Genomic DNA, 16,045 nt, shown 5'->3' on the forward strand with positions numbered 1-16,045 from the left:
TTCTTGAAGAAATTGTATTTTCTTGATTCCTGTCGTTCTGGGTTTTGTACCCTCATGGTTGAAATGCACTTATTGTAAGTCGCTTTGGATAAAAGCGTCAGCTAAATGAAATGTAATGTAATGTGTTTTTAATCAAAGTGTAATTCTCTTTTGAGCTTCGCTGTGCACAATAATTCAGCCTGTATGTTCAGATTGTGATTGTGTCTGCGAGTGGGAAATTTTCAATAATCTCACTAGAAGTCTGAATCAAACGTGATTTCTTTGATGTGGGAAATTGCATCCTGTATTGCACATATTGCATCTTATTGTATATTCAGTGTCTGGTGGGTATTTTTTTTTCCATCTTCTGCAGCCTCACACATCTACTTTTCAGATCAGTTTGTTTTTACTGCTGTAGTTACTAATGCGGTTTAAGATTTATTTTCAAACTGTTTGCAAAAGTGTGAACAAAAATGACAATAATGAGAAAGCATTCAAATTTAAGATTTTACATAGGAATTACTTTATTGAATACAATGCATTGGAATAGATGCAGCTGACACTAAAAAAAAAAAGAAAACAGGCACTAATGCATGATAATCCAATAACATATCATAATATTACACCGAAAGAGCACATTCCTAAGTTTTACTTCTGATATGCCTGTTTATGTTTATTTGAAACTGAGTTTTGAGTCTGCTGTTTTATTATGACTGTTATTGAAATAAGCCGACTGTATTTCTTAACTCGTGGTCACAGAAGTTGAATTTGTACAAATGTAGGTATTCCGTGGTAGTGTCTACTTCGTGTTTTCGTGCCGTGTCTGAGTGGTTGATATTTGAGGGGAATATTACTCCGGTGGTATTTAAAACTTTTAGACTTTGGCGAAGTCGACGTTGTTACAGGAAACGGTCAATTGAAAAGCCGCACGGGGGAAAAGCCCCCATGCTTTTTAGCTCCACCCTTCTAAAGCTTATAGAAGGAAGAGGTGTCAGAACAACGTCGCACTTCTATCTGGAGGGGGGACAGCTACGGTCTACAGGAGCACACGCTGCACTTCATCAACATGCATCTCTTACTGCTGACGTGGGTTGTTATGGTGAGTGAGATGATTATTATCTATAAATGATGGTTCTTTTTGATCATTGCAGGTTATGTCGTTTTCTTCACCTATGTTTGTTATTTTGCCTCCGAATAAGAACACTTGGCTTTCACGTCCATCTTTAACTGTGTTGTTGTTGTTGTTGTTGTTGTTGTTGTTGCTTTAATCTCATATAATTATTGTCGAAATTGTGCAAATCCAGCGTGTCGTTTCAAGGTTACTACACCCTTAACGCCTGAAAAGTACTTTCACTTTCGATTTCCTCGCAACCGCAAGCTTTGAGTGTGATCATGTGACGTGTGAATCACGATATGCAAAAAATAATTATATTAACAGCAAAAAGAAAGAAAGAAAAAAAAGAATAGATAAAGAAATGCAACTGACTGCTGCTGGGGCTCAGACTTCAGAGTTTCCGGGACTTTCCACAACGCCCATTATAGTCTGGTCTGAGGAAGTGAACCCAATGTTAATCATCACAGAGAAACTATCAGGAGTTACAGTACAAGAAAAAAAAAAAACGACCTCTTATTTTAATGTGTGATGATTTCTGCGTTGCAGGCGCTGACCGCTGCTCAGCCCAGCTGTGATCCACAAACTCAGTATGAGAGGAATGGGCAGTGCTGTGACATGTGTGGTCCAGGTACGTACACACATCATTACATCATGAAAAATATATCTGTAAACGTGTTGTTGTTTTTTTATATATATCTTGTCACCTCACTGAATTTTAGTCTAACAGACACCCAAAAAAGCCTCTATATTTTTGTTTGAGTCTGCATTCACTTACCGTAAAAAATGTAGGAAATGGGCTCAAGATTTATATTTATATACCTTAGGTGTAAAGAAAATCTCGATTAAATATTTCCTTTCACTCCCCCCCGATCTCCAAGTTTTGAATCTCCAAAACATTTCAAACATGTTGGCATTTTTGTACAAACTAAACAAGTGTTAATCAAACGTTCCTTAAAGGTGCAGGTGGGTCGAATTTGTTCCCTGTTGCCGCCATTTTTTTTTTTTTTTTTTAATTTTGTATGCGAAGATAATCTGCGAGTTAGCATTCAGCAGACACATATACAAAGTGATATCAGTGTTTTCAGGCATGTAAAAAAAGAAAGTCAGACGTCCCCATTTACCACGTACAAACGAGTCCGATACAATTCGATAATGAGATAATGCATTTTTTTTATTTTGTATTTTTTTTTTACTATATAACAACTTGTTCTTCAGGAACCAGAATGACGTCTATGAGCACCTGCAGCGATCCTCAGTGCAGAGAGTGCGAGGAAAGGGAATATCAGGACAAACACACGAATGCCGTCAAATGCGAGCGTCAGCCGTACTGTGACCAAAGTAAGAACTCGTGACAAACCGCGCAACAAATCTTCACGTATACGTGTTGGTGGACTTTTTCTTAGATGTCGCACCTCTTCTTTCTTTCAGATAAAAACTTTGAGGTCGCCGTCCACCAGAGTAAGACGAAAAGAACCGTCTGCATGTGCAAACTGGGATTCCACTGCTCCAGTGAGGAATGTATAACCTGTGTGGCTCACACAGTCTGTGAACCAGGATATGGAGCTCAGCCCAAAGGTACAACACGTCTTTTTGACCCAGATAAAACGATTTCACAAGCTTTTTTTTTTTTTTTATTATTATTATTATTATTTTAACAATCCCACTTGACTTTTTAGGGAACCATACCCACGACACCGTGTGCAAGAGATGTGCTGACGGGTTTTTTTCCAATGAGAGCTCATGGGACGGCGCCTGCGGGATGTGGACAGTGTAAGTACAGTTTAAGACCCTCGTAATACTTTATGAACTGAGACAGCAGCACTCCAAAAACACACGCACACAAAATGTCAATATTATCGCCTTAGTTTACCATTTTATTAAAAAAAAAAAAAAAAAAAAAAGTGTTTTCCAGTCAACAAGAAGATTGTTTGTTTCTTTTGGTTTGACTGTGGTAAAGGCTCCATCTGCTATATCTTGTGTATTGTATACGGTCGGGTTCAAAAGTCACTGTTGTAGTTGGGAATACTTGTCTTCTACCATAAGTACGATGAAAAGATTAATATCCCTCTTGTATTTCACATAAACGCTGTCAAAACCAAAACGGGTCATTTTAACTCTTTCATTTTTTTGCTCTAAAAACGTTCTCGTGATGTTTTGAGCGACAAGTTTTGTGTGTTTTTTTTGGTTACCAGAATGTTCCTCTTAAATGTAGAATAACCTTCTCTTAAAACTTTTCCTTTTTTATAACACTGTTTTATGACACTACTTTTGAGAAAAATATCCTGGAACCAAAAAAACCTTCCCGCTGAACACATTCCTTAAACTAGCTGGGGTGATAAACTAACTTTTCTAACTGTTAAACTCTTTGCATTTTTCCCAAAATCTTCTTTAAGTAGGAACTCAAACTTGAATTAGAATTTTGTAAAGAGAATTTGTTTCAAAATGGGATTTGATTGCACACGTCTATGCTTCTGATGAAAAATGTCGTAATAGTTTAATATCAACAAACTGCCTTTTTTGGGGGGGGGGGGGGGGGGAATTTCAGGACAAACAATCACCTGAATCTGAATTTTTTTTTTTTTTTTTTTTTTAACTGCCACAACAAAACCAGAAATTATCCTTGTAATTTTTGTGAATTTCTTTTGCAGGTGTAAAAGCGGATACTACATTGAACAAAGCGGAAAGAGCGTACATGACAACACATGCGGTGAGTTGTGCGTGGGCTGATGAACTGTAAAAGGTTTTCTCGCTATTATTTCTCCCACCGTCTGCAGCTGTGTGGTCACACGTCATGTGCTGTTCAAAACGAAATTATGGAGGCGAAGAGGTGCTAAGTCATTCTGTATAGATCTGTGGTTTTGAGTGTGTAACAGCTTTCTCTTAAAAACTGTTTACACCGCTCGAGCGTGTAGATCACACCGTGTTTTAATGGCTAAAGAAATCCCTCTTTCAGAGTTAAAAAAGTAAGAATGGACTTGTGGTCTCTTTTCCACGCAGCCTTTCTGTTTAACGTTTCCTCTGTGCAAATGCAAAACATGTAGTGGGCATCGAGGTGGATTTTTTGTTTTGTTTTGTGGTGCGCAGTGAACTGTTTCCTGTTGTTGAAGTACATCTAGCAAGAGTTCTGTATACTTCTAACTAAAAAACAACAACCATATACCTAAATGATCTAATCTGGGTAGTATTACTTCGATGTTAAACTGTGAATGTGTTACTGAAAGAATCAATTTGTGGTTAATTGTTTTTTCTCTTCTTCTTTACAGTGAATATTCGACATTATATAATTTGGATCTGCGTTCTTCTTCTTCTTGTTGTTATAATTGCAGCTATAGCCGGTTTTGTGCTCTGCAAAGGTACGCTGTGCTCTAAATGTTCCACACACCTTTAATGACGTAACATTTCAGTCATCTCCAAATACTGATACTCATAATCTGTCTTTTCTTCCTTTTGCGTTAGTTAAACTGGGATGCTTCAAAAGAAGTGCAAAGGTAAATTTGATTTTTGTCTTTCTTTTTTGATTGATTCATTAGTCGTTCAAGCTCTGTAAACAATGCAAAACATCGTCCTTCATGATTAATGCTGCGTTCAAAAGGGACCTCGTGAGCTCGTGGTTACGACACGGGAAGTCGTGCGTTCAAAAAGTCGAGTCGTAAAAACAGCGTTGCCAGGCAACGGCAATATGGATGACGTCTAGAAGCCACGGAGGCTAACTAGTTTAGCGAGCTAACAGGCGGGTAACATCATGCAGGAAATGCAAAGGCACCGAGAGAAAAGATGAGGCCGCTGGGAAGATCAACATTTTCCTCAGACGTAGGCTTTTTATCTGAGTTATGAAGACAAACTCTATGTGACTCAAATTACAATATATTATCTTAATATTCCAAAGAAATATGAACTACCATGTCCTCTGACATTTCCATCAGCAGTCACGTCACAATTCGTTAAATCGAGGCTTCTAGAAACAATTTGGTTCAAACATCGTGAATACCACAAGAGGGCGCCGTTCATACGGACTCTTTTCATGTACGTGGGAAATACGACCCCATTTGAACGCAGCATGATTCACACAAAAGAGACAATTTACTGTAAATGATCGTGTTTTTAAATTGTGCAATTTGCCATTCATCATTGTTAGTAGTTCAACCACTTGACGGGCACACTTTAGGGAATCATTTTCAATCTGTACTTTCACCACAGCTTGCAGATGATTCACTTATTTTAGCCTAAAGACAGGAAACGGTGGTAAACAGCGACAGTTCGGTCCGATGATAAAAGATCCCCCGAACACTACCTAATAATAAACAAGGGAACATTTTTTTATTTTTTTATTCTTATTAAAACTTAACTGAAAATGTTTTTTTTTAGCTTTTGGCAAACCATGCTAAAAAAAACGTTATATTTAGTGCACAGATTTATCTTCTTACACTTTGTAATATATATCACATAAATACATTTCCAAAATGTTAAGCTGTTCCTTTAAATGAACTTTAAATAACTGTCTACAATTACAAGCTTCTTTTTAAATTCATTAATCTGAAAATGTCATACAAGTTGTGTATGTCTGTAAATAATGTCCAAAAACAGATCACAGGTTCAAATGTACCAAAACGCTCTTCTTCTTTTTTTTTTTTAAACTCTTATAGGGAATATATAATTTAGGTCAAAATGAAGACAACCTGATGCCGGTAGAAGTCATAACGTGTGTGCCGAGTACACCTGAGGAAAACGACGATGACCCGAGATACCAGACGTCCCCGGATGTCCTTTTCAGTGAGGGAGGAAACCTCGTGACGGAGGAGAATGGGAAATCAGAAATCACCTCCCAAGAGGAAACGCAATCGCAGACATTGAATTTGTCATTTTAATGTATAATTCTGATTGTGAGCTACTGTGTTGTTTCGTTTTTCTTTTTGTACAGTATTTTGCAAACCCTAAAGATGGATGATTGTTTGCTGCAAGTGTTAACATTAAAATGTAAATAATGTTCCGAAACAATGACGTTGTAGTGGAGCAGAAGTTGGTAGCACTTTTAAAGTTATATGATGTTGGATATTTTTGATGTGGTTATTATCTTAATGTTTCATTATATACTTGGCTTCTGTTCATATTTGCACTAAGTAAATTCAATTTGCATGTAAACATTGTGGTGTTATGTTATATATATTGCATTAAAATGCAAAGCCATGTACATTTTTATTAGATGTGCTTTTTTTGTGTGTCGTGGTCAACGTGGCATCATGGGTCCGGCAGGCCCTATAAGAGTCCGGCAGTACCCATGATGCTTTTGGGGGGGGGGAATGCACCAGGAAGCACCGGTAGCCTAATATTTGATTAGTTTACCTGTGGTTTAGTGTGTCTTGAGCCACGTTTGATGGAGCCTATTTGCGTTTCTATTTTAGCAAATTAGCAGCATTAAAGTTAGCCGAATTAGATATGGGTAGTTCATCTTTCCAGAGTACCCCTCGGTGTGCAGATAAATGTCAGCGAATTCCTTGTTTTCCTGAAGAAAACTTTAAAACGCGATGATTCTCAAGGAAGTTCCGGATTTCAACGGAACGTCGTTTTTTTTTTCTTTTTGATTCACGGGTTTGCGGACGCTTATTGTGGATGGACTTTTTAAGTTCAATAGTCTACTCTGAAAGTGTAAGTCATACTAATTTAAAACCAATATGTGTATATTTATTGTGTCTGTGCGCTCTGTGTTTGACAGTTATTTTCTCCGAGAACAGAGGACGTTTTGACGCAATTTGAGACAATGGGACGCTGTTGGTTTTAAAGAATCTCCATCGCCTCTTTGTGTGCGTGTTTCTGTCGCTTTCACCTGAACGCCTCCCTTCAACACTCCCCTCAATTTGAAAACCTGGAATAAGCAAGGCTGTAGTTACTCTTTATTTCCTCAGAGGGGCGCTACAGGTTCACTGTTGAAAGGTCAACTGAAGCCCTAACCTGTTGACCCTAACCTTTTAAGAGTGACAGTAAGCCAACTCTTACAGTTTTTTTTGTTTGTTTTGTTTTTGTTTTAAGTATTTGATTGTATTCATCTGTTTGCTGTGAGGAGAAGGAGCTCAGATCGAAGCTAATCTGCCCTCTTGTGTGTTCCTGTTTGTAGTGATTTGCATGGAGAGGTGAGGAGACAGAAGACAAGTCCCCCCCCCCCACCCCCAGGAGCTGTCTCATTATCCCCGGATTAATGGAGGTGGGCACTTTGAATTTACATAGAAACTAATGTGATTTGATGGTGAAGAACCCTTCCCTACCAACCACTAATATCAACACCGCCACGGACTTAAGGCCTGCTGCCCTTTCATCTTTTAAAAAGAGGATTTTATGGAGGGTAAAAAAAAAAAAAAAGAAACAAACTTTTTATCTAGCCTGAGGTTTAATTGCAAAGATTAACCAGCAACAAGTCGACCCAAAAACCTGATTAGAAAGACCTGCGTTTGATGTGCAAATGAACCCAAATCTCTTGTGGAACACCGTTTACATGAATAAATGAGCATTTGGTCTTAAATGTAGTTCACACTGAAGAAAAGGGATAATTTTGTGCCCCCAAACAAAGTAATCATGGAGCATACTTTCATACAGTCAAGCTTAATATCGTTTCTGCGTTCCCAAAAACATATTTCTAATTTAATGAAGTCACAACCAAACCAGCGTAATTTTGCTCGAAGCCAAAAAAAGTTTATTTAAGCAAAAATATTTCTTCATGATTAGACAAAGGAAACATAATTTACAGCTCGTTGGTGGAAAAATACATCTACATGTATGTACAATAACAACAACATGTTTTAGTCTTTGGTCATTTCATTGCAAACTTTCAGGACGTCCCTGAGGTTTGAAAAAGTTTAAAGTGCAAAAGATGTGAAGATCAAAAAACAACAACAAAAAAAAGAAATAGTCCTTCATGTGTGTCCAAAACACCAGCTCAGACGATTTCATGAGTGGTGTAACAGGGGGGAACAAACAGTCCGTTTCTTGAAGCCCAGTCTGCCCACAGTTTCCCGGCGGGGTGGTAAATACTGTTCAGGGGTTTCTTCACGGGCTCCGAGGTCGCGGTCTCTGCCAAAGACCAGATTTTGGGTTTTTGACTCGTGACGTTTTCTTTACTTTCCAAAGCTGAAGGCGTGAGATCAGAATCGCCCCTTTCCACTTTCTTGACAAGTCCGAGCTCTCCGTCTTCGCTGCTCGGCTGCTGCATCTCCAAGCGCGCGTCCGCAGGTGCCGAGCTGCTCAACGCGCTCAACGCGCTCTCGGCCTGCTCGCCGCCGCCGTCCGCGCGTTCACTCCGAGGCTCTGCCTCGTCCCGCTCGTCCAAACGACATTTCTGCAGGGGACTCTCGTCTTCGTCACTCTCCCCGTCCTGCTCCTCATCCTCCTCCTCCTCGTCTGACTTCCCCTTGGACGCCCAGCTGACCCGGTTCTCCTTCTTCAGGCGTCGCCTGGCGTTGGCGAACCAGGTGGAGACCTGCGTCAGGCTCATTTTGGTGATGATGGCGAGCATGATCTTCTCGCCCTTGGTGGGATACGGGTTCTTCAGGTGCTCGTTCAGCCAGGCTTTCAGCGCCCCCGTGCTCTCGCGAGTGGCCACCTTGGCGACTCTGCCCGGGTCCTCGGCTGCTCCCGGGCGGTACGGAGGGTAGAAAGGTCCCGCGCGAGCCAGGAGAGCGTGGTGGTACGGGGAGGCGGCCTTCAAGTCGAAACCGTTGTTCTGGAAAATAAACAAAAGGGGGGAAAAAAAAAAAAAAAAGAAGAAGGGAGATGAGAACGAGCTCAGGAGCAAGTGCGCAGTTGGAGACGCTTGACCCGGTGCGCACAACCGAGTGAGGGATGTACAGACATGTTTGTGGAGGGGACATCCTCACATATTTTAGTGGCGTCAGACATTTGTTTGTCGACTCGAAGTAAACAAAATGACTCGTTAAAATCTCAAAAGGGACGCTGAGCTCACTCCAGATCAGAGTATGGCGTCGCAGCCCCTGAAGCCCTCTCAGTTTTCCATGCAAGTGACGAAATTATTTTTGTTGAACGATCGACTCACCATGTGCGCGATGTGCCTGTGGTGCGGATAGGGGATGAAGCTGTAGCCCTGTAGTCCTGAGTACGTTATGGGAACCCCGGTTGCCAACGCTGCCAGATGCTGAGCCTGCTGCTGCTGCTGCTGCTGCTGCTGCACACCGGGCGGGCATCCCAGCACCGGGATCTGATATCCAGTCGGCATGCCGATGCTCCTCTCCAAGAAGAAGTTTCCAAATCCAGTTTGCGATGCGGGCATCTTTAATGCGCGTCCGTCCCAGCTCGTTCAAATCTGAGTAACAGTCTCAAAAACCTTGTCCTGGGTGTATTTATATACCCACCCAGCTGCCAGCGTGTGAGAGCAGGGGGGGGGGGGTGGAGCGGAGTGGAGTGGAGCGGGGAGGAGGAGGAGGTCCCACTGGTATTGACTGACAAGTACGTTCAAAAGACCCTACAGCTTTCACTGGCAACAAATCCCATCAAAGAAGCCCTCCGCTGTTCCTTTTAGCGTTTTGCCGGAGAGGCTGAATATGTGCTACTTATCGCAACACGGTGATTTCTGGAGAGAACTGAAGTTTCAATTCAAATGCAAGTCTTGTCTTTGGAGAAGCGACTAAAAGAGTCAGAGTTGACCTTCATCGTCTCTGTACGGGACGAGCAAAGACATCTTATATGTTTGTCATAGTTCGCAAATCAGCAATCTGTTTTGTTCGTTTTGAAAACCGACAACTTTTATTGAAAAAAAAAATTAATAATTTCACGGCTCATAAACTGCAGGTTAAAACAAACAGAAATAAATTAAACCAAGGAGATATGGGGAGTTGGGGGAGTTTTAATACTTTCCATTTGTATGTTTTGCGTCATTTGGTTTCACGTTTGATGTCATTTTTTACGACTTCTCGCGTCTCGCACTAATCGGCGGAGAGTTTACAAAAAAAAAAAAAAAAAAAAAGGACCTGAATCTCAGTTAACAACATCCTGCCCGTTTCCTACATCTGACACTTCATCACCTCCAGATCTGTCGGTTTGTGAATTTAATTAACCCCCTCAATCGCATAAAATGACGCCTAATAAACAAAGAAGAAACTTTTTTTCATTTTACGCACGCGTAAAAGCGTCGCCGAGAGAGACTTGGAGACTTCCTGCAGGGTTGTTTTTTTTTCTTTTCCACTGTTAATGGAGAACATGAATATGACCTAACAGTTGTCCGTTCAACCTCACGAGCCTCGCAGCCATAATTATTGACTTGAACCATAACAAACTGTCCCTTTTCATGTCGGATGGTATTGTTGTGAGCGCAGCGCTTCAATGGCCCCTAATTAAACGAGGTTAAGTGAAACAGGTGTTGACCCTTGTATATGATAATTGTGAGATAACAGATGCTAATATTTGTGTGTGTGTGTGTGTGTGTGGGGGGGAGGTTGTTAAAGATAAGAGGAGAAGATTACACTTCTTATTCCCTCCTCCTCATGCCCTTCAAAAGAGCCACAGTTAAGCTCAGTGTTTGTGTTCAAAGGGCCACAGCTCTCTTATCTCGCATCATTTTGATTATTTTATTGACAGTGTTAGAGGTGGTGTTGCTGGTGGCGATGGTAGCAGTGATTTTTTATTGATTTTTAAAAAAAAAATTTTATCTATAGTGGTATAGATTTCGAGTCGATTTCCAGTCTTCTTATTTCAAACCGATGATTTTAAGTTTCAAGTTTGAAATATTTGATCTTTCGGTTGCGCGCGCGCACACACACACACACACACACACACACACACACACACACACACACACACACACACACACACACACACACACACACGTTCACTATATTACTCGCAAATTATAATTGTTAGAAACAGTTGAGAATAGATTGCAAATAGTTACTACTAAAATGCAGGTTTGATACGTCTCAGGATTATTGAATAAAATATTGGAGATTAATTTCATCAGTAGTATATAAATTAGTTACAATTAATCGTTCCTCAACCTGCTAGTTTTGATACTTGGTACTTACGTACTTCCCCTTTTACTTGTAATGGAGTGTTTTTACCACTCGTTTGCGTACTTTTACTTAAGTAACGGATCTGAGTACTCCTTCCGTCACTGTTCATGAATAGTGTCTCGCTTTTTAATCTCACCTGCAGATTTTCTGTTTTCCTTCAACAAAACCACTTCAGCGTCTGAACCGATTAGACGGAAACTGATTTAAAGAGTTCACTAAAAACACAACATGTGATAGATGTAGTAGGGGAATTGATCCCTGGGAGATTATGGCCAAACGTGTTTGTGGATACTACAGTAAATGGTTGAATATTAATGATGCTGGAAGGGTTGCTGCTGAAACCATCAGACAGAAAGATAAGTGCTTTCAAAACTTTGGTTGTTTAACGGCAAGAATGGTGACAAAAAGTGAAAGAATTTGACACATTATCAGGTCACGTCTTCTCAGAAAGCAGGATTGATTGTTTATCTTTGATAGAACATGATCAACTTTAAGTTTTTTTTTTTTTTCTCCAGACAAAGAAAACATTTGAAGCCATCTCTGGAAAATTGTGATGGACATTTCGTTTCCCATTTTTTTTTAAATACTCTACAAAACCATACGATAATTTGATTCATGATAGTAATCATTGAGGCTCTCGGCTCCTATCTCCTGTTTTGTCTCCTCTGCTTTAGCTCCTTGATATTTTTATTATCCCAGAATTATTTCTAATATTTTGCTCTATATTTCAGGGCGGATTAAACAGTGATGTAGATGTAAGGAGGGAGAGAGAGAGAGAGAGAGAGAGAGAGAGAGAGAGAGAGAGAGAGAGAGAGAGAGAGCTTCTTGGGGTAGCAGAAAAAAAAAAAAAAAAAAAAGAACAAGTAAGGTGGAGGAAAAGGAAGAATTTATTTGGGTGGGGTCCACATGGCCTAAAGCAAATTTGTACAAGAGCAACAAAGGGCGGACTTAGAGGGCAAAGAGAAGGAGGCTTATGGCATCAGTAGTCTACATCTCACAACACAAACAGCTCAGGGCAGCGGCCTTTGTCCCTCGCGTAGGAACTTCTTTTCATTCTCTTCCTCTTTCGGCAGCTCGGCCACAAACGCAGGTGTCGATTCTGCTCTGACAGGTTTTTTTGGTTTTGCAAACATGTTTGCTGTTAGGATGTCGGTCATTTGCAGGAGACAGAAGTGACCAAATGGAAGACGATTGTCCTCAGCGCAGAGAGAGATAAAGCAAAGATAGCAGAGAGGATGAAATTATCTGTATCTGTGATAACACCTGAGCCGCTCCTTTTGTGTTGAAACAGTTGTCCTTTATCTACAAAACCCCTCTCTGCATATTTCCACATTATTACTCACTTCTGGATGAAATGTCATCGCGATTGGTCTATAATGAGCAGGTCGGGACAATGGGTGTAGGTGTGACCTCAATTACAAGCTGTCCCCTACCTGCGAGCCGACAAAGGGACTAAACATGCAATTAGAATAGTTCATAGGTAGATGTGAACAAGACGACAAAAGCCTGAAGGGAATCCGCAGAGGCTTCAACGCCTTTTGCTTGTTAGTTTGTTTTTGCCGGCGCTCAATACTGAAACGGGGAGAAAGTTGACGGAGATTCATTTAGAAACTGAGCCAGAAAAAGGGAACGCATTTTCTTTATTTTAAGCTTATCACGTGAAAGTGCGGATCCATATGAAGTAAAAGCTGAATAAAAAGTGTGTAATTTGATAAAAAAAAAAAAAAAAAATTCCCCCCCAAAAAGACTGATACAAAGCTGAAACTTAAGAAGTGTAGATTTATACGCTCAAAAAGTGTAATTTTGTTTTGGTTTTTTACATTTTGAGAGATAAAATCATCACGCCCCCCCCCCCCACACACACACACCCGCCCCTAACCCCCCCCCACCCCCACCCCCACCCAAAAAAAAAAAAAAAAAAAAAAACCCAGCTGAAATTGAAGAGAAATGTCCCCCGTGAAAAGCCCTGCTAGTCAATTGACAACAATTATGTGGCGGTCCCCGAGCAGAACTCCGGTGTTCCTCCCTAATGGGATTTTCCTGGGGCACCAACACAAATGGGGAGATGTAAGCAAAGTGTGAATGTTATCAAGCTCTCCCACCTCTTTACTATGTGACCCCCTTCTTCCCCGGACCTCCTTCCACTCTTTGTCCTTTGTCATTTACTCTTATCAGGGCCACTCTATCATTCTTTCAAAATAGTCGTGGCGCTGAAACCGCTTGCAAATGTAAGTATGTCTTTGTTGAGGGCCGGGCAGCGACCCGCCTCCCAGCTCCCTCCTGGGTGCAGGCTGATTGACGGCCCTCCGCTGGGTGAGTGACAGCCGGCGTTGGTTAGGCCCTGACGGCCGGTGTGACAGCTGGTGCTGCTGCCGTGTTGGGCCCCCGGTGGGTGAATGCCGGGGGGCCCCGCAGGAGCCCTCAGCCCTCAGCCTGGCCCGGTTAGCTGCAGCCCGGTCGGAGCAGCCCCCCCCCCCTCCCCACACACACACACACCCTTCCTCCCGGTGTGCTCATCGTTGCAGATCAGCTTGTTAGCCCACTGCAGGTTGTTTATCTACTTCAGCTGCAGGTTTCCTCTGCACATTATGTGCGACATAAAAAAAAAAAACAAAAAAAACAAAACAATGTTGTTGTTTTTTCTGAGAGTTATGGAGTTAAAGATGGACCGTTACTTTAGAACAGAGTCTAAAGATTTGTGTTCATGCACCTTATGAACAACATTATCTCTCCGAACTCACGTCTGTTTCTCAAGTAAACGAGTTATTTCAAAGTGTATCAGCGGCTTTAATGAAGAGTACCCAAAAAAAAAATTTAAAAAACGTATCTTCCGAAGTTCTTTTTACCCATTTGATGAAATATTTATGACACAATAATGTAGTTGTGTTTATTAATGTGGAGTACTGACAAGCAATTCTAACTTTTCCAGTGAAGGCATATCTTATGTTATGTTATAGTTAGAGCCCAACTTATTGGTGGATATTGGTCTGTCAGAGATCTATTAGTGTTGGCAGATATGTTGTCCAAAATAAAAACGTTTTTTTTTTTTTTTAACCGAACATTGTTTAGAAGTGATCATATTTGTGGGGTTTTTTTTAATTTATTTGTAGTTATTTATAAATATCACATCCCCAGTGATGTTTTGGTGCACTGATGTAATTTTGGACAAAAAAAGTTTGCTATTTGTTTTTTTGTTTTTTTACTTTGTCACAAGTGTTAAAAAAAAAAAAAAAAAAAAAAATATTTCGGTTAACACTCATCAAAAATGGAACTTTTTAACTTTCTTAATTTCAGTATCGGACCATAAATCCAGAATCGGTAGTAGTTGACGAAGACATTAATAAGTACTAATAACTGCTTACGACTACATGACAGCGTGTTTCAAACCATTCATTAAAGGTTTATTAACTGGTGTGATTGTTAGGGGCACTGAAAGTTAAGTGTTGCCTATTTAATAATGATACTAGTAAACTATTTGTATAGCAGCCCTCATACAAGACATGCAGCTCAAAGTGTTTTACAGCAAGAAAATGAAGTGCAGTGTTTCACATAACGGATGTAAAGGAACATAAAAATAGAAAAAATATATAAATAAAATGCATAAGAAAAGACCAAATTAAAGACAAGATGTTAATAAAACAGAATAGAGATAAAATACAGAATACATCAAAATGCATTTTAAATTCGCCGTCGTGCAGGAAAGTGTAAGAGAGCTTTTAGACGTAGCTAATTAAAGGCTAAAGTAAAGAGATATGTCTTGAGCTTTCTTTTTTGAAAGTACTGAGCTGGCTTCTTCCCGTCTCGTCATCCTCAGCTGCAACTTTTCCTGCACATATGCGGAGTTAAAAAAAAAAGGCAATAATGTCGTTTTTGCCAACAAGATTTCCGACTTGAATTATTGCTTATCATCATAAACAGCAACAGAGAGGTCACCTGACGTTTCTCTCGTGTGATAAAAATGCCTTTTTGCTCCTTTTATTTACAGCGAAAGAAAATGTTTTTGCGAGTTAAGCGCTCGCTGGATTCTACGCGGGAGCCTCCTTACAGTTGGAACAAAGTGAAGTTCGTGCGTCCATTATTTTGGCCTCTAAAGCCTCACAGAGAGCAGCTAATGAGGTTATTGGGCATCTGTGACGTGACATCTACATTTTGGCCTATTTGTGAAACAATGGTGACAAGGAAGCCCGGGACATTGGGCTCTTGTGTTTTCCAACTCAAAATAACAAAGCCGAGCGGCCGCCGGTGGGAGGCTGTGCTCTCATGGAAATGAGCAACCGAACCAACAATGTAGCGCCTAATCTCTTCAGAGAGAAGAATCAGTTACACAGCAGTATGCACCCCTCAATGCTTTTCATTAGAGTCAGCGTGCTATTGAAACAGTCACTCCCCCCCCCACCCCCCACCCCCCTCATCCTCCTCCTGACACACACACACACACACACTCATGTGTAGCCACAGGCCTTACCCATACATGCACTAGATACAAGGTACCCCCCCCCCCACTCCCCAACAACAGAAGGGGTTGAAATAAGTGGGGTTGTGGGGAGGTATGGGGGGGGGGGGGTGTGCAAGGCCTCAAAGCATGGGATTAGAGTTAATGTGCCCTCCCCGGGTTATAATCTCTTTAGAGGGGGGACTTTGTTTGAGGGGCTTGAGGGCAGTAAGATAAGTATCTATTACAGAAACTCCCTCTTATCCCCACTGCCCCCCCCCCCCACCATCCCCGTCCCTTCCTCACAACATCCCCGCTTCAAAAATGAAGCACAAAAACACTTGCCTCTGTTCCCCCTCTCTGTGTCGTCCTGATATCCAAGAACTCCAAAAAAAAAACAAAAGCAGAGTGCTGCCCCTTTTCAGCTAATCAGGAATTAGGGGTCTAAAGCCGTATGGAGAGTTAGCAGGGCCCATATTTACTCCATCTGTAGCCCACAAAGTCAGGTAGTTA

The 16,045-nt window shown here is 41.0% G+C and overlaps 3 protein-coding genes across 3 annotated transcripts in view; 2 read left to right on the forward strand and 1 right to left on the reverse strand.

Annotated features, from left to right (window-relative positions):
* Nucleotides 1–16,045, forward strand: part of LOC138628081 (teashirt homolog 2) — a 253,786-nt gene that overhangs the window by 221,468 nt on the left and 16,273 nt on the right. The window lies entirely within an intron of this gene.
* Nucleotides 963–6,281, forward strand: cd40 (CD40 molecule, TNF receptor superfamily member 5). The gene is made up of 9 exons (XM_069710960.1): nucleotides 963–1,078; nucleotides 1,640–1,721; nucleotides 2,309–2,431; nucleotides 2,522–2,668; nucleotides 2,770–2,863; nucleotides 3,742–3,800; nucleotides 4,357–4,446; nucleotides 4,550–4,581; nucleotides 5,737–6,281. The coding sequence occupies exons 1-9, from the start codon at nucleotides 1,046–1,048 to the stop codon at nucleotides 5,956–5,958; spliced, it is 882 nt and encodes a 293-aa protein (XP_069567061.1). The 5' UTR covers nucleotides 963–1,045; the 3' UTR covers nucleotides 5,959–6,281.
* Nucleotides 7,764–9,412, reverse strand: irx7 (iroquois homeobox 7). The gene is made up of 2 exons (XM_069710983.1): nucleotides 9,132–9,412; nucleotides 7,764–8,801 (listed from the first exon to the last, which is right to left on the reverse strand). Exons 1-2 carry the CDS (start codon nucleotides 9,363–9,365, stop codon nucleotides 8,019–8,021), a joined length of 1,017 nt encoding a protein of 338 aa, XP_069567084.1. The 5' UTR covers nucleotides 9,366–9,412; the 3' UTR covers nucleotides 7,764–8,018.

Source organism: Brachyistius frenatus, unplaced genomic scaffold (assembly GCF_029030835.1).
Source record: "Brachyistius frenatus isolate BFR_SWC_R1_liver_20210118 unplaced genomic scaffold, ASM2903083v1 Contig_95, whole genome shotgun sequence".
Lineage (NCBI taxonomy): Eukaryota > Metazoa > Chordata > Actinopteri > Embiotocidae > Brachyistius > Brachyistius frenatus.